The following is a 19,166-nucleotide window of genomic DNA, read 5'->3' as shown; positions in this document are numbered from 1 at the left end:
GGACGAGTAGATCGTGGGGTAGTACAGTGCAGGAGGGGTGCAAGCGTCTCCTTGAAGTAGTTGGAGCGCATTGTTAGAAATCAACAGGGGTGACGCGCAGCTACGGTTTACGGCAACCATATACTACTACTGTGACAAAATTAACGCAACTATACTGATTTAATAGCAAAATCACGAAAAATGAAGAACAAAAGTGCTCACAGAGCGAACGTTGCTGGAAAAATTGATAACAACTCCTATTCAAGTTCAGTTTTTGTTTGTCACCAAAAGCGACTGCAGCCACAGGTCCATTTTTCGGGTTTGAATAGTCTTCCTTTGCCTTCCTTCCTTTCCCCGTTCTGTCAACTCAGAGCAGGGCTGGCCAGGAAAGCGTTTCCTCTATACCCTCCTCGTCCATCACTGAATAGATGCATTTAAGTCAGGTGTTTTGAAATCCTGAAAGGATAGTACGGAGATGATCACTGTTTCACTGGTAACCACTACTCTGGCAGTGTTCTAGTTTCTTTTACGACATTTTCTGTTTAAAAGTATGCAGAAACCGCCGATTCTCTCTTCTTCAATTCTAGCCCCTGTTCTCCCTGATGATATACTACCATCATCATCAACGACGCAACATCCGGTATTCGGTCTAGGCCTGCCTTAATAAGGAACTCCAGACATCCCGGTTTTGCGCCGAGGTTCACCAATTCAATATCGCTAAAAGCTGTCTGGCGTTCTGACCTACGCCATTGCTCCATCTTAGGCAGGGTCTGCCTCGTCTTCTTTTTCTACCATAGATATTGCCCTTATTGACTTTCCGGACTGGACCGGATTAAGTGAACCGCCCACCGTAACCTATTGAGCCGGATTTTATCCCCAACCGGACGGTCATGGTATCGCTCATAGATTTCATCGTTATGTAGGCTACGGAATCGTCCATCCTCATGTAGGGGGCCAACAATTCTTCGAAGGATTCTTCTCTCGAACGCGGCCAAGAGTTCACAATTCTTCTTGGTAAGAACCCAAGTCTCCGAGGAATCCATGAGGACTGGCAAGATCACTATTTTATACAGTAAGAGCTTTGACCCTATGGTGAGACGTTTCCAGCGGAATAGTTTTAGTAAGCTGAAAAAGGCTGCTCTGTTGACAGCCAACAACCGTACGCGGATTTCATCATCGTAGCTGTTATCGGATGTGATCTTTGACCCTAGATAAGAGAAATTATCAACGGTCTCAAAATTGTAATCTCCTATCTTTATTCTTCCCGTTTGACTAGTCCGGTTTGATGTTGTTGGTTGGTTGGTTTCCCGAGCTGACGTTGCCACCATATATTTTGTCTTGCCTTCATTGATGTGCAGCCCAAGATCTCGCGCCACTTGCTCAATCTGGATGAAAGCAGTTTGTACGTCCCGGGTGGTTCTTCCCATGATGTCGATATCGTCAGCAAGGCCAGTAGTTGGATGGACTTAAACAGGATCGTACCTCTTGCATTTACCTCAGCATCACGGATCACCTTCGTCAGAACGAGGTTAAAGAAGAAGCAGGATAGGGCATCCCCTTGTCGCGGACCGTTGTTGATATCGAATGAACTTGAGAGTGATCCTGCTGCTTTTATTTGGCCTCGCACATTGGTCAGGGTCAGCCTAATCAGTCTTATCAATTTCGTCGGGATTCCGAATTCTCTCATGGCCGTGTACAGTTTTACCTTGGCTATGCTATCATAGGCGACTTTAAAGTCAATGAAAAGATGGTGCTACTGATGCCTATATTCCAACAGTTTTTCCATCGCTTGCCGCACGGAGAAAATCTGATCTGTTGCTGATTTGCCTGCGGTGAAGCCTCTTTAGTATTGGCCAATGAGGACCTAGCAAGATGGCGGAGAATATCTTATTGATGATACTCAGAAAAGTGATAACTCGATCTGTTTTTCGGCAGAATGAGCATAGAAGTGTATAAGGCTTCATCCTGCTGACTCGTTGGTAAAACTTCCGCGCCTGGTGTGGTTTCTCCCTGTGCTTGTCGAGCTCACAGGTTTGTTGGTGCGCCCAGGCTTCCTTTTCCGGTCTGTAAAGTCGCTTCTCCACTCGACGGAGTTCGTGATAAGTCTCTGCGCGTGCCCGCGTTCTTTGAGAATGCAACATTACTCGGTATGCGGCATTCTTCCGTTCCGTTGCTAGCTTACATTCATCGTCAAACCAGCCCTTCCGACTCCTTTTGCGGCCACTGATTGTCAGAGGGGATTGTGCCAACGAGATAGTGATCCGAGTCTATATTGGCCCCCCTATATGTTCTGACATTCATCAAGTCTGAGAGGTGGCGGCATTCAATCAGCACGTGGTCAATTTGGTTGAAAGTGGTCCCATCTGGAGAGACGCACGTTTGTTTGTGAACCGCTTTCCGCGCAAGCCAGGTGTTATCATTTGTTTTTTCGTGTAAGTTATGGGAGCCAACGTATCGCCTGAATACGGGCTCCTTCCCTACTTGGCTGTTAAAATCCCCAAGTATGATTTTGATATCATATCTGGGACAAGCTTCGAAGGTTCGTTCTACTGCCTCGTAGAAGGTATCCTTTTCCGACTCTGCAGTCTCCTCTGTAGGGGCGTGAACGTTTATGAGGCTTATATTTCTAAACTTGCCTCGCAAGCGCAGAGTGCATAGCCGTTCGCTTATATTTTCAAAACCCTTAACAGCAGGTTTCATTTTTTTGGCTGACTAAGAAACCTACTCCGACACATGGTTTACTGAATATATGATGTAGTCCAACGCATCTCCTGCAATGCTGTTACATCTGCCCTGTATTGGGACAGGGTATCAGCTAGCGACTTGGCAGCTCCATCTCTGTACATCGTTGCAAATTCCATCCTGTCCGAGGCTCCTTCTGTGGCTTCGTAACGTTAGTTTTCCGGGTAAGGTTGTCAGCCCTACCCAACCCCAATCTGGAGGACCAGTTGGTACCCATTTTTAGGAGCGGGAGACTCGCCTACATCCTTCTTCGTCTGCAGCTTTTCGTTAAGAAAGAGCTTCCAGCGGTCACCACGTGGAGGTGGAGATAGGAGTAGTAGAACTGTTGGTGTTGGTTCAGCAGGCGTCTGTCAGGTTTTATGCTCTATCGTGGATACCAATCCACTTTTCGCCCTGGGACCTACACTACCCTTTTACCACCCCAATATCTTAGCAACTCTGAAATCGCATTTAGTAATTATTCCATGGATTTGTATTTCGAGGCAAAATCTTATGAGCTGTTTCTGCCCTGGATGAAACTGTAGTCGTCTGTTTTTATTAAACAAAGGCTGTCGAAAAGGAGCACATAGCGCAAGTACTTTTAATTCTCTACTTTGTTTAAAAGCACCCTTAACTGGAATTAATTGATGTTTCAACGAAGGTAGCCTGTTCTTTGCATTCTAAATTCCTTACAAAACGCTTGGGAAAGAACATTTTTTTGACCTCGTCAGGGGTTGGATTTGAATCCCCTTCTCCTTCTTCAGCCTTTGTTCCATTCAGAACCGAAGTCGGCTCATCTCGATCAGTTTTACCATTTTGGACGATCTTGCCTGATCTAGATGGATTCGTGAAATTTTCAGATCACCATCTAACGTATCAAGCTATCATCGATTGGCAGCGTTTAGTCGTTTCCCAAAGGCTTCATCTTTCAGACCAATCTTGGCAAGTGAATTTGCGTCAGCGCGAATTACATGTCCATACCATCCAAGACGCCTCTCTCGCACAATCAATGAAATTCCGTAACGATCGCGGATATTCTCATTTCGGATGTGATGATGGCGTGTTACGCCTCTGGTCCAATGCAGCATTTTTGTCTCCATTACCGCGAGGCGTCGTTCATTACTTCTGTAAATTTTGGATTTCAGACGTTCGTTGATACGTCGATCACAAAGAAGGCCAGTTGAATTTCGATTCGTTCTGGCGGTATCTATCGAAAGCTACCTTCATTCAAGACAGCTTAATATTAATAAAGAACCCCAAATTGGTTTTCTACAAGTCACTCGGCGATAACCGTTTTCCACTTTATGCTTTGTATGGATTTAAAGATATATTTGTATTCGATTTCTAAAGATGTTTCTCCAATATTCTCCATTCATTATAAACCATTACCATTACAGGAACTAGAATGCCAAGTACTACAAAGTTTACTATTTTGTATGCATGCATTTTTAACGGCTAAAGTTGCTTCTGTCGATCCGGCATTTTTGAGTTCAATCCAACAATCTTAACTAGCAGATCCGAGCAATGTTCAAAGCTACAAAAATCTCATCGCATCTTTCGTTTCTTATTAACAATAAACCTCCCACACGAAACACCCCAAACAGGACGAAAGCCAAGCACACAACCTGCCCTCATCCAACACAGAAAATAGACAAACAAAACAGGGGAAGGAAGCGTAACTCAAACATATACAGAACAAACATATTTACGAGAACAAAGTAACATTAGTGATAACAATTATTAATCACTGATATTAGTACGTTGTTTTTTTTAATATCAATATATTGTGCAACTGGACCGAGTTTGGTAGTTATGAATAATTGCTGAGAACTTCTGATTTGAAAATTTTGATCGATTCTAGGACATTTGGGATGTTAAAAGTTAGGAGAAATGTTTAATTAGCGAAATTTATCTGAAATTGACGAAATTGTTACATTGGTTGAGTATTTGAAAGAGTATATCTGATTTGATGTTGATCTATATATTTTAGACTAAGGATGTCTTTTGTACCTAAAATTTTCTATTCAAGTGTTGAAAACAAAACGAAAAATTGTCAAACTAACTTTGGAAAAAAAAGATAAAAATTATTCACGAACATGTACCTTTACACATTTTTTGAGCTGCTGGCTAGAAACGGAATCTTTATCGAGCCCAAGGCTGAAAGTATGTCGAAGTATCTTAGGCTTTGCTGCAAAACTACATCTAAAAGTTGAATACGCTTGGAACAAGACTAAAAAATCGGTGAAAAACGAGACTGGAGGAAATTTTGAAAAAAAAGATAAAAAGCTAAATAGTTTCATAAGCTCCAGCTAGAAAAAGATTAGTAATTTTGAATTTAAATATCATTCTTGAGATGATTTTTGTCGCGATTTGCAAAATATATCGAAGCAGCTGAAATTTGCCTCCTTTTTTGAAAGACAGCGCTCTTAGTAAATGATTTTGGTGAGACCGGTTCCAACTAAAATTTGGAACCATCGCATAGAACTTGATAAACTAATTTAATTGGAAGATGAGGGAGATGATACTAGCCACTAAGTCTGAATATAAAAACAATATATTTATAGATAAACCACTGATGCAATTGTAAAAACACCGAACACTTGTAAGTAGATTATGCACGAATTGTAACTAATTACATGTAATCCATCACTTCGCTTTGGTTTTGTTTATATTAAGGATCACTTATTCATTCTTTTGCTTTAAGTATTTTAGAAATTTGGTTTTCAACATTCGAAGCACACCAGCCTCAATGGAAATAAAAGCTCACATAGTACCCGTTTATACTAATTTTTTCAGGAAAGATACTAAAGGGAAACCTAGGTTGTATCTCAGAGCCAAAAAAAAATCCTGTATAAACTCATTTTCAGCTTAAAAGACAGTTGTGTACTACCCCAAGGAAAACAACCCACTTCTCCTTTTTATCTGCGCCAAACCATTGTTCTATTGTACAAACCTTGCCTATATGAGTCAAAGACCGTTACCCTTCTTCACTACACTGCACACAATACAGATGACGCTCTGTAATTTCCTAACATTCCAGACTTTCCAGGAAAGAGTTAGGGACCTACAGAATTTCTAACTAAGTTCGAACACGAAGCTAAAACCATTTTCATTCATGAATTTCCAGTGTCCTCCCTTCAATGTCCGAGAATAATGCCCAGGTTCTGTTCACCAAACATGCTCATGATGTCCCTGTCCTTTGAAGTCCGCGTAGGCAACAACTAGCCTACTCTCCCAGATCAAATTTTTGTTCACGATGGTCGGCTGCCAAAAATAATAGCTGGGATCACCAGTTACTTTAAGGCAGCATTAAGCGTTGACTTTGGTCCAGGCTCCAACATTTTTTTCAAAGTCACGCTGCATAGGAGATTGTCCTTTTGACATTTTGCCATCGTTAGAGGAGGTCCTCTTCTTTCATGCGTGTTAGTATTTCTATGAGAAGGATCATCAGAAGGATCAGTTCAATTGAGATATTTTTCGCTCATTTGATCTTCTTGTAACTCACTGGTCCTAAGCCCCTTGGGAATAACGTAGACCAAATTATAGCCTTTCCCACCACAAATGTGTTAATCTTACGCTTTTTGCGTGTATCACCAATAGCCTGCGTCTAATTTATCACTTTGTCCCCACCTTCTTACGTCGAGTTTCTTTGGACATTACTACACTTAAAGCGTAGCAACGCCAATGTCCTCGTTCCCAAGGTGTTTTACATTCTTTCGCAGTGACTTCCTTCGGTGTGGTATCTTCATTTTCACATACCGGCATTAGACCAGTTGAATTCACATCTTCCACTCTTCCTGACAAGGGTGAAGGAAATGGTTCTGCCAGACAGTATTTAGAATGTAGATAGGTATCAGTGGCCGCTCCAAGGAGCCCAATTAGCGCTGTGCTGCGTCGTTTTGATGCCACAAACTCCTCATCCGTGACTGCTGTTATGAGAGCAAAGATGCAGATTCTAGCCAGTTTGGATCTTCAGATTCAGCCCGTAGCATTCACGACCCTGTCCCTGTCCCACCCTGAAGCCCGAATTCTCTCTCTGAGGTCCCCAAAGAATGGTTTACCGAGTGTACGTGGCCTGACTCTAGCTAGAGCTGGGCAGTCGCAGAAAAAGCGCATAGGAATTTCCCTTTCTTCTCCGCAGCTTCGGCAATGCGAATTGTAGGGTATACCAAGCCTGGCGGCATAGTCCCCTATGGGCCAGTGCCCCGTGCAGACCAGCATAATCTCAAATGCATTTGCACGCATCTGGCGCAGGAGGCCAAATTCTTCTTGATTTGGCACAGCTCGTAAGCCTTCGCCATCTAAGGCCCACGGCTGCTAGGTAGTGGGAGTAAGTTCCGCCCCCGCCCCCGCCAGCGAAACACCGACTGTATTCACCGAAGGGCTGCCAAGAGCAGAGCTTCGCCTGGCCAATCTGTCAGCCCGCTCATTCCCCTCTATGTTCGTATGCCCGGGAACTCAGAGGAAGGTGACCTTGAGCGTGCCACCCAGACGGTTCAGCACGTCTCTGCTCTGCCCCACCGCTGAATACAAGGCCATAATGGCCGCTTGGCTGTCTGCCAGACAGCTCGAATCTCGCTCCAACCATCGACAGACATTCAATATCGCCAGTACTTTCGCTTCGAATTCACTGACAAAACCTGGGAGACGATACGACACTGTGTGTATTCAAAAAAAACCCTGCGTCGACTCCACAGGCCATCTTTAATTCATAGGTAGAGAATACTGAGTCAAAACCCTGCAATACGCCGCCGGTCTTCCACTTTGCCTGGTTGGAAAGTCCACAGCGAAGTTCATGAAGTTCAGTTTGTGTGCGGCATAACCCGTGTGAAATGCCCAGATTTCCCGAGGTACTTCGTCTAGAATGCTGCTGTCGCCATAGGAGTTCGCTGCCCAGCATCCGGACTCACGTAGTCTGACGGCACTATACGCTGCAACGTATTTAATGTGGAGGTCTAAGGGGAGGAGATGCGGGAGTACATTGAGAGCATCTGCCGGGCAGGAATGCAGAGCCCCAGTAGCACCTGCACACGCGGTTCTTTGAATCCTATTAAGCTTCATCCGATTATATTTTTTCTTCAAAGCCTGCCACCATACAATAGAGCCGTACGTTAGGATCGGACGCGCTACAGTGGTGTACATCCACAGAACCATCCTCGACCGGAGACCCCATTTCTTTGTAAAGGTTATCTTGCATAGTTATCTGGCATAGAAGGCAATATAGGCCATCTTAACCCTCCATTCTATGTTCAATCTCTAATTTAACTTTGGATCTAGGATTACGCCGAGATACTTTACATTAGAGGAAAGAACCAATCATTGTTCATTCAGCCGTGGTAGATGGAATTCAGATATCCTTGTCTTCTCTGTTTATGCTGAATCCGCATCTTGCGGCCCACAACCACACCTTTTGCAACGCTCCTTCCATGATATCGCTCAGAATGGACAGAAACATCCCTGATACTAATATTATCAAGTCGTCGGCATACGCCACCACCTTCACCCGGCTGCTGTCCAATGTACGTAAAATTTTGTCCGTTACTATTATTCAGAGCACCGGTGAGATGGCGGCACCCTGAGGTGTGCCTCTGTTCACAACTTCGGTCAAGTGGTTGCCTCCCAGATCCGACTGGATTATGCTGGTACTTAGTATGTATATAATCCATATAATAATCCAATGCAATCCCCTCCAATCCAATACCGGTCAAGGCTTCCTTGATGGCGTTGGTACTGACGTTGTTAAAATAATAATAATAATAATCGTTGGCACAACAATCCATATTGGATCAGGGCCTTGAAGTGTGTTAGAGCACTTCATTCAAGACCGTAACGGTACACTACAGTACACTGTAGGAGGCAATGTGGTCAGCATTACGCTCGTTGTTAGAAACTCCCTCTATATCCAAGAAGGCAGCTAGGGTATACTGCTTGTACCGCAGCGACTGCTCAGCCGTGCCAATTGCCTCGTGGAGGGCGGTTTCTGTGAGCTAGGCATGCTGGGACTTAGAGAACAGCGTTCTCTCCATAATCGTCCTTAAGTGAACGTCCAGGATGCGCTCTAGGGTCTTCAGCATGAAAGAGGTCAGGCTGATTGGTCGAAAGTCCTTCGCGAACTCATGACCACGCCTGCTCGCTTTCGGTAAGAAAACCACTCGTGCGCGTTTCCAGGGCTGTGGTACGTATCCAAAAGAAATGCAGCTCCGTTAAATCTCAACAAGCGACGGCACAACCCTTTCCTGCTGCTTCTGTAACATGACTGGCATTATGCCATCTGGACCTGGAGATTTATATGCGGAAAAGCTGTTTATAGCCAAGTCGATCTTATCCTCGATAATTACCGATTTCATAGTCTCGCACAGCTGGGTTGGCCACAAAAACTCTCCAAGCAAGGTTCTGAGTCACAGTCCTCTTCGCTGGCGGGAAAGTGCGTTTCAACCAGCAGCGCCAAGGTTTCACTACAAGATTCCGTCCAAGAACCTTTCGACTTTTTAAGAAAGGATGGACTCTTATGTGAATGCCTCGCGCATTTACTGGTGCTTTCGATGTTCTCCTAATAGTCCAACGAAGACCGCCTCTTGGCGATCCTGATGCCCGACATGTACTTCTTCAGGCAGTCCTTGTGTGGCTGCCAATATTTATGCCTGTAGCAGATGTTGAAGATTTCTCTGGTCAGCTTCCTGAGGTTGGACAGATCTTCATTCCACCACGGTGGCAGTGCCTTTTTGCTGTACTTAGTAGGGCACGACACTTTAAAGGCGGTATCGAATACCTTTTCCAGAGCCCCGACCTTTGACTCCAGTTCGTCTGTCGTGCCAAAGTTACCAATTTGTGCACCGAAGAGTTTGTTCTTAATTGCTTGACCAATTTTTCTCCTGTCTGTCCTCCTGGGGTCCCTGAAGGGTTAGGGGACCTCTGCGGTGAGGTCTACACTGAAAAGTATCCAACTGTGATCAGAGAAGGACACTCTCCAGTCCTTCACCCCAAGAATCCCATTGTCGGTTATTGAGGTGATATCAAGGACCTCCTCCAAACCGTCACAGTTCTCCAAGCTGGGGAAATGGAAGGTTGGTGTACTGCCCCTGTTAAACACCGATAGGTTTGAAGTAATAATAAAATCAAAGAATGACTCTCTCGTTGATTTTCGAGCTGCCCCAAAGCATATGCCTTGCATTGGCGTCCCAGCCTATCAACAGGTTGGCCTTCAGCTTGAGCACGACTAAGTCGCTGGAACTCAGGTCTGAACACAGAAAAGTGTGCAGACTCTTCCTCGCGAGAATACATGCTCTAGGTCGGTCCAAATCAGCGTCTCCTATGCTGGAGTAAATTAAAATATTTGCTTTAGAGCCCTTTAATGGTTCGGTCGCCTCCGACCTAGGGCTCCTATATTAGTGCGATGTCGATGTCTGCCTCTAGGAGGAAGACAAGCAAATTAGCCGCGGCGCGCTTCGAGTACTGCAGATTTATCTGCGTTACCCTCAGCATGATCTATTTGTGTCGGAGGTTCGTCAGTCTCCGGCCCTGGAGACTGCTTGAATAAAATCTCCTATAGGCACGTCTTCCTCTTTCCTCTTTTCCCTGTTCACCTGGTGCCATTGTTCCGTGTACTGCGAGTTCACAGATCTATTGGTTCTTCCAGGCTTCCTTTTTCCGTCTGTGAAGCCGCTTCTCCGCACGTCGAAGTTTGAGATATTCCTCTGGTGCCCGCGTTCTTTGAGAATGTAACATTACTCGGTACGCAGCATTCTTCCGTTCTGTTGCAAGCTCACGTTCATCGTCGAACGAACCGTTCCACCTTTCCTTGCAGCTGGGGTTGAGTATGTTTGGGGCCGTATCAATAATAAAGCTCTTCAGGTAGTTGTAAAGATCATGCTTTCATGCTTCATCTTCATGACATCTGTTAGCTGCGGATATTGCGGCATCTATTTCTCCCTTATAGGTACTACGGAAGGCTGTGTTGTGAATGGCTTCAGTATTCACTTTCACCTAGTTGTCAAACGTGATTGTAGGTGGTGTTGTAATTCGAGCCCGGAGCACAATGCCAACAAGGTGATGCAGATATCTCTCCAATTGTCACATTCAAAACGTGTGCCCTTTTTTGGAATCTTAACGAGCATCCCCACTCTCTGGGTGAGGCCTCGGATTCCCAAGAATTCCGTACGAGTGAGCACAGCACATCTTCAGTAACTGCAGGTGCAGCGATAAATAACGCTGCGGGGAGATCATCATGCCCAGCGGCTTTACTCCGTTTCGGTGCATTTATGGCCGAAATGATTTCTCTTCCGCTTAGAAGAACAGTCCGTATCCGCATGTTACGATGACTAGCCATTTCATCCACAAGAGGTGGAATCCCACGGGACGTAATATGGTTAAGAACCATGATGAAGTGTTCATTGCACCTCTTCAGTTGTGCATCATCGTGGACAAGAAGTCGATCCTTCACAGGAGCATCGAAAAATTGGGGGCCACATGCAAACCCTCTTGTAATGCAGTAATAGTTCTAAAATCATTACGATCTGCGGTATATTCCGCTTCCCTGACCTGCGCAATAGCTAATTCTCTCTTGTCACGGTATCGGAGTTCGAGGGCGTCACACCCGCTATCACTCGTAACGGTCAGTAAAGCCTTTAACCCCTTCCGTTCATGGATCTACTTCTCAGTCTCTCCGCAGTCAGCCAGATCTTATGACGCCCCTTTGGGACGTGGCAGATAACCTATACAGCACCCGCAGCATTTTTATTGACGGTCCAATGCTCATCGATTTTCTCAGGCGCATTACCCAGTATATCTGCCGCTCCATCAGCAAGATAGTTCTTCTACCATCGAGCGACAGCTAGGTCTTACAAGCGGTCGAAGTTGATATTAGGAGGTCTCAGCTCTCTACACCTACGAAAAGTGGCAGATCCATATGCAAGCGAACGTAAACGACCTTTCGACGCCGTTGTCAGTGCTTCTTTTGTTGGGCGCATCTAGAAGACAACTCCTAAATCTACTGCTGACCGCGAAGTGGTCGATCTGATTGCTCGCATGGTGTCGATCAATTGAAACCCAATTAACCTTATAGCAGGCTTTGCGCTCGAACAATGTGCCACCAATGACGAGGCGAAGAAAGTTGCAAAAATCCCGCGACCTTCCACCATTACCGCCATGGTCACCAAGACCATGTTTCTCCATCACATGTCCGAGCAAGGCGTTGTCAGATCCCACCTTGCATCGACATCGAATGTTTTAGTTCTTCTGGCATAACTGATGAGTAGAGGAGATATACGCATTCATCATTCCCGCCCATTCTAGTTTGACCACCGTTAGGTCTATGGAATTTAGGTCCGGACGCAGAAAAGCGTACAGGGTCTTTGCGGAGAGGATGCATGTTCTAAATCTATCCGAATCAGTGTCCCTTGTGCTGTGGAATGAATTGTAATATTTACTTTGAAGCACTTTGATTATCCGGCCCCTTCCGATTCAGAGCTCCTGACTTGATGTGACGTCGATGTCTTCTTTTCGGAAGAAGATTAGCAGAAAGTTTTATTTGCTTTCGTAGGGCGATCGTCAGTCCGTATTGGGCCATCGATCTTCTTCTTCTCCAATAGTTCGTTGGCGGCGTCGACGGGTTTCAAGTCGTCGTTCGGGGTCACCTTTGCTTTCCTATCTCCGAAAAGAGCTTTATCGCCCGCCTTTTGCAGTACAGTGGATTGAAGCAGTCTTGGGCTCTATGTCCTCCTTGACTTCACTGACCATAATGACGCATGATCCGAGCAAATCCCTGGAGAATTGCCATATCATGATGTAGAAACCTTGAACTACCTGGAAGGAATCAAAGCACGATATACATTTGCCATCCAGGAGAAGTTCGATGACCATCTCTGACAACCTGGCCTCAAGACTAGTTCTGGTTTGCCGCTAACGGAATTACCATCCGCCAACGCCACCTGTAAGTGATCCCTAGTCATGTCACTTAAGGGTTTAGCAATAAGTGTCCTGTAAGCCCACACGGGTTGTTTGACATCCGGGCTCCTGCACACTCTGCTCCGCATATTTTGTTGTCCGACCTCATCCTGGGAACGATTGCACTGCGTTTTTTTTTGTATTACTCGACAATCTACTAGTATTTTGCGAGGTTCGTTTAATCTCACTTGCCAACAGTATAGGCCGCCTTACTCTTCGTAATCATGGTTAAAATATGAATGACCCTCTTATTCTGGGTCTTGAATAGGACTCCGGTAGACGTCTGGTGGCCGATATCGTTTTCAGCGTTTGCTTCTTAAGGGACCCCCAGCATCGACGGTTTCGTAGGAGTACTGTACTCACTGCGTCCAGTTCGACAATACTGGTTTCCGAGCTCCTGGAGATTCCTCCTGTAAGTTCTAACACAACATTGCACGTCTTCTTTGTTGGTTTTAGGGGCTGATACTTATAACGTGACGATCCCAAGCCCGTAGTAGAGCCGCCAGCTAGTTCTTTTCCTAAACCTTCTTACTATCCGGTTTAGGAATGTTGATAATAAGGAAAGTTTGCGGCCTTCTTCTCCTGCTTTGCTGCCCTAGCAGCTTCCAGGTGGAAGTTATGAGGCTATTTTGGAGACTAGGTTGTTCTGAGACCTCATCATCATTACGCTCCTGTTCTAGAAGCCAGAGAAAGCACTTTTTAAACGATGGTAGTTCAAAAATCCCCCCGCCCCCCCCCCCCCCCCCCGCTCATACATTGTTGAGGAAGGGGCAGTTCCGTCTGAGTCACTAGTTCGTCCTTTCGTCGGTGAAGTTTAAGCGTAACATTTTTCGGTATACATCTACCGATTAAAAGCGGTCTTGAGAGGATGCAGTTCAGCTAGGGGAAGTGTCTTCCTATTCGCACTACTCGGTATAATAACTAATGGATTTATGTAATGATACAGGACGCATCCATCGGCGGCAACTACCTTGGCTGCAAATGAAGACTTGGTTGCTGCTGGCCAAGCCCTCTTTGCTGCCATATGGGCTGAGAAGTTGGGATCGTCAGAAGACTGTTGTTGTTTGATTGGTCCACAGCCGTAGATACTCCGGACGATCGTTCCCTCCAAAACAAGAGGATTGTGGTTTGCGCGGAGGCTTTTTTTGTTTGAGGCCTGTTTGTTGCCCGAAGATATGTGTTTACCTGTTCCCAAGGCATAGTAAGTGCCATCGATTGAAGGGGTCAAGAGTGCTGGCAGAAAGCAATTGCTTCGGCTCACCCGTCAAGGAATAGGTCCCAACTGGATAAGTTCCCACTTGACTAAGTGGAGAATGTGAGTATAGAATTAGTTTTTCCATCGAAGAGGTCGGTGTTGCCTCTTCAGTCAGGATTAAATTGTCATGATCGAAACTTCATTTTTACATTTATTTTGTTTTGTGTTTTAGGTTTTTGAATATGCATAGGTGGCTGCCATACCTTTGTTTTATTTCAATATTCTTCCTCCTTTTTGGCCCCCCTATAAGAGGGTGGTTATATAACGACGATATTTATAAGCAATACCATGACAGTCTGGTTGGCAAAATCCACCTCAATGGATTCCTATGGGCGGGTCACTTAATCCGTATGGGTGAATATGATCCAGCCCGGAAAATCTTTAAGGGCAACATCTATGGTGAATAAAGAAGAGGTCGTAGACCCCGCCTTAGATGAAGCGGTTGCGTAGGCCTGGAGCCAGACAGCTTTTAGATATATCAAATTGGTGGAGGTCAGTGCAAACCGGGATTTCTGAAGTTTTTTACAAAGACAAACCTAGATAGGGTACTGGTTGCTGTGCCGTTGATTATGATGATCCTTTTGGGTTGCTGATGCGGAGTAATCTTCATAAGCGTTTACCATTGAAGAGCTTTTTTATGTTTGTTGATTAAATATCGATAGTCTGGTCGGCATTTCCAATAAGGTTAACGAGATTCAGTGTGTCTTCGGCCTATTCCACTACATCCTTCGGGAATATGGGTAAGATTAGCATCCGGTGGATCATGCCGTTGAAGGAGGCGATCTTTGGCTTTTGATATCCATCTGTTTCTCATAGATGCCCGATTTGTGTTCTCTTTGATGACAGGTCCTTCCTTGTCTAAGGTCAATTAGAGATTGAGATGTATTCTACTGAAAGAATTGAGCGTATTTTCGACATTATCTTTTCCGATGAATCCCTGCATGTCATCCACATGCTTTTCCAAAATCATCACACCGGTCGAAATTAACTCCATTTCAAGTTTGAATCTAGCTGATGAACGGGGAGGGTAGATGTAGTTTTCTTCTGAGCAGATTCTGATTAGCTCTATGTATTGCTTCACCTTACCTTTTCATTTATTGTTTATGTAGACAATCCTCAACTAGACCAATCGTCTCCTTCACTGAGATACTCTGAAAATGAGCCCAGAAGCCAAAAGACACCACGACTTTGTCTTCCTTGAGTTCTCCCACAAACTGAGGGGCCTTTCGTTAATCATTTAGCTATTTGATGAGCTGTTAACATTCCAATATAAGCAATTTCCCGTACCTTCTTGTCATTATCCTGTGAGTTGGGGTTTAAGAATACACTGAAAGTCTGCCCTACATGTCATTAAAGGCGACAAAAGGGGATAGAAGTCAGTGGGCTAGCGACCTACTAATTTCGAAACTAAAGTGGTACTGTCAACTACATCTTGGATAGGGACTGACGACAAGCCAAACATCTTTGGCTATTCAAAACGGAATATGACCTGTTTGAAATGTGCAGGCGCTCCTCGATAAAGGTGTCGGGTGTCCCCAAAATGCTCGCTTTCTCCAACTTGAACGAGAGATAAACAATACATTCTGGGAAGAGCAACGCTCTCACTTTTGCGACAATGCCCTTTGATACCCTGGAAAACAAATGTAAATCTGGTGTTGGCTTTGGTAACCACTACCGCAAGGCACACTCTCTTCGCTTGGGACCCGATTGCTGACAAACTTCTGACTGCAAGATTCCGGTCTAGGTTAAGGAGTATCACAATTGTACTTTGCAATTGATCAATAGAAACATTCTATGTAATGCAGAAGGATGCCCTCTACGAGCAATTTCATGCAGTGGGAGGTTCGTGAATTTCTGCACCTTCCACCGCCTCCTCATTGGTGGCACATTGTTCGAGCACAGAGCTTACTATAAAGTCAGTTGGGTTTCAACTAGCCGACAACATACGAGTAATCAGATTGACCATTTTGCGATCAGCAGTAGGCTTAAGAGTTGTCTCCTGGATATGCGAAGCAATAGAGGCACTGATATCGGCCTCGAAAGGGATCACCATCTGTCGATTGCCGCCGCTTGCGTGTTTTGTTCGCCAATTCTCGCAGGGCTGAGGAGCTGCGGTTCCCCAAGTTCAACATCGAGTGCTTGTATGACTCAACTGTTGCACGACAGTGAGGGAGCTAGGTACAGAGAGTACTGTTCTCGGCGACTACTGTCTCTAAGCTATATGCCAGCAACTCATCTTCCGATGATACGCCTGGCATCAAAACCTCTTCTTCCTCTATTGCTATCCATTCTTTGTTTGAAAAGTTTTAAAACTTGTCCTGATTCCACAAGAAATCCGGAAAAAATGTCTACCCTTACGAGCCCGCCGCCAGGATAACTTGAAACTGAAGGTATCCAAGTATTTAGCATCCTAATTAATAAGGCGTGCTCCACCTCGACTTGAGGTCCTATTAGCATCTTTTGCAGTGCAGGGAGGATGGTTGCTTAGCTTCCGTTCATCAGATCCGCTTGCCTCTAAAACATGAGCAACAGGGGAACAAATCATCGGTTATTTGGATACTAAGCCGGCCTTGTATACTCTTGTCCCGTACGAAAACGATTTCCAACGACTACTCTGAGAGTTCGCGTGAGGACTTGCGAACTTCAACCTGAAGCATAATCAGAGCAGACCGCTTAAGATTGGTAAACTGACTTTTGAAAGTTAAGTTTTCACACTCTGTACCTTGTAATTCTTACTACCCACTTTCTTTGGAAGGGCGAATTTATCTTAAAGTTTTAGTCTCCTTCTAACCATCATAGTTTTGTCCTCTACATAAAAGTTTATACTTTGAGACCGTGTAAATCTGGAGATTCTTAATAATTTTGTAGTGTTCCATCTTTTAAATGAAAGTTCAGGTGTTTAACGTGAGTACCTGCCGTGTAGGCATAATTCCACAGTCTTCTTAGCACGCGTATTGATTTGGAGACTCCCCAATTCCATTTATTGTTTATTTTATTTGATTTGGAATTTAACCTAATCTGACGGCAATTTTTAGTACTTTTATGACAAGTATTGCCATACGCAACTATCAAAATTGCAAATAGTTGTTTTATTCAATTTTACATTTTGATTTTATTAAAAGATTCAAACTTGTTTCTTTAAAAATTTTCGATATCAATCTATGTACCTTATTGCACTGTGTGATTATATCATTGAATTCCTCATTCATTTCACGGATAAAACTTATAACAAAAACCCAAAAATTAGAATAAGAAAAAAAGTAATTATGTGAAAAACGAACGGCTGTAGAAACCTAGTGTAAAATATTATACATAAAAATTAACGTAGATAAGATTGATAACTTAAAACTATTTACTGTTTCAGAGGTGCTATTTACTTGAAACAATCCATTGTGTATATATAAATGAATATAAACCACGACAGTAACCACAATACAGACATGAATGTTGTTGGTTGAAAAAAAAACAATTCTAGTACGTACGTGCTGTGTAAATTAACCTAAAATATTTAGATGGCTATGGAATAGTATAATACAGACTTAGAGAAACCGAAGCGAAAGTATTAATTATGTGCGCCGAAGTAAATGTAGATTTATTTTTGGCTTCGATGTCTTCAAGGAAGACTCTATTTTTCTGCCTAAGCATAAGCTTTGATTAGCTTTTGTATTAAATAAAGATAAATGTAACCCGAGCGAAGTCAATAGATACCCGTCAGTAAGTGTTAAGCTGGGCGACTGGCCTCGAACTAGCGCCGATAGAGTAAATAATGTTGTATAGATGTAACTGTGGCGGGCCCTGCCGCGGAATATATACTGGGAACTGATGTAATTGGATAGGAAATAGCTCAAACGTCTAATATTCAAAGTATTACACACTAAGCCAAGCAAGGGGAGTCAGTAACGTTCTAAGCACGTAAATATTCATAAACGCATCTAAGATACTCACTCAGTTCACTTACAGACAGATTATTTCGCACAATATTTAGCTCACAACATCAACCCTCTAGATTCCAGTAACAAATTGATCCAATATATTTGTACATTTCGAGTAATACGTAATTAACCTTGGAAACTAATTTAACAGGTTTTATCGGGCCCCGGGCCGACTTTGGATATTTAAAAGGTGCTTTCACACCATCAACTTCTCCTTCTAATCTTTCATTAAAAGTGAAATTTTTGCACGTTTTCCTTCGACTACGAAGAATAGAACCGAAATCTCTTTGAAGATCTTATATCAAACTTTTGCGCTTATTGTTATATTTATTTATGAATGGAGACCACACCGTTGGGGGCGGGTCTCCAGATGAAATTCTTAAATAAATACTCGTTAAAATTAAGTGTGATTCCAGAATAGAAATGTTAAACTTGCACTCACGGGTCAAGTGAGGGCGGTTAGCATGTAACGATAAGTTTAAATTAACATTAATTGTATTATACACTCTGAAATGCAAACATACCAAGGAAACTGTTTATGCCTTCTCAAAAAAAAGTAAAACAAGGACACGGAGGTACTGGTAGCTTAGACAATTTAGTAAGCGTAAAACATCTCAATCATATGACACACAATAATTTTCATTATATATTGTAATTTACTGGAAATTATATATATAACTGTAGAGTTAATGCTGATGACATTAAAATTGTATTAACTGCAGATTAAGGAATCTTATCTGAAGCACTTCCATTTCATATTGACATATATGATAGTTTGCGAAGGAAAATAAAACTAAAGACGTCTAGTTATCTACGAAAACAAATGCGTTTTATTTCCGTAAGTTAATCATAAGCCTATAATCAGAAGCAGGAAGCTTCTTGTTTGAAACATTTTGAATTATTTCGGCGATTTTTCCAAATGGTCCCCCATCTTAATACTTGAAATGCTGCCAACAACGCTTAACTTCGACAATCAAACGTGAACTGATGTTGTTTGAAAATCAAATCAATTAAATTAAAAATTTTGTTTATTATATCGATGACACGACGTAGATGGTCCCCAAACCAACCAATCAAGTCCAATAGTGCTTTGAAGATCGGTTTAGTGCCCATTGTATGAAACAAAACCTTACTAATATAGGTAATGTAAACGTCCAAGGGGGTCTTGCCAAGAAAACACTTACGAATTTGGTTAGGTACACTCGGGTCAGGAAGTATAAGTATTATCACCATCATCACCATCATCCTTTGAGCCCTTTGATCCCTCACGTTCAGAGAAAGAGATAAATAGAGTATAGTTGGAGTTATTCCACTATGATAAATCCTACCTGATTTCT

At 43.5% G+C, this 19,166-nt stretch overlaps 1 protein-coding gene across 4 annotated transcripts in view; it reads left to right on the top strand.

The window, feature by feature from the left end:
• LOC119646471 (gamma-1-syntrophin) overlaps positions 1 to 18,641 on the top strand; it is a 260,298-nt gene extending 241,657 nt beyond the window's left edge. For 3 of the 4 annotated variants that reach the window (XM_038046922.1, XM_038046920.1, XM_038046921.1), the window contains one exon: positions 4,098 to 5,460. In XM_038046922.1, coding sequence (XP_037902850.1) covers positions 4,098 to 4,208 — 111 coding nt within the window. In that variant the 3' untranslated portion in view covers positions 4,209 to 5,460. Of the gene's footprint in view, positions 1 to 4,097; positions 5,461 to 17,980 lie in introns of those variants that run through there. The other variant, XM_038046923.1, reaches the window with a different exon arrangement.
• The last annotated feature ends 525 nt before the right edge of the window (positions 18,642 to 19,166 follow it).

The sequence above is a fragment of the Hermetia illucens genome, chromosome 1 (assembly GCF_905115235.1).
Source record: "Hermetia illucens chromosome 1, iHerIll2.2.curated.20191125, whole genome shotgun sequence".
Taxonomy (NCBI): domain Eukaryota; kingdom Metazoa; phylum Arthropoda; class Insecta; order Diptera; family Stratiomyidae; genus Hermetia; species Hermetia illucens.
The sequence above is the reverse complement of the archived record's forward strand: the minus strand, read 5'-3'. Positions and strand labels throughout refer to the sequence as shown.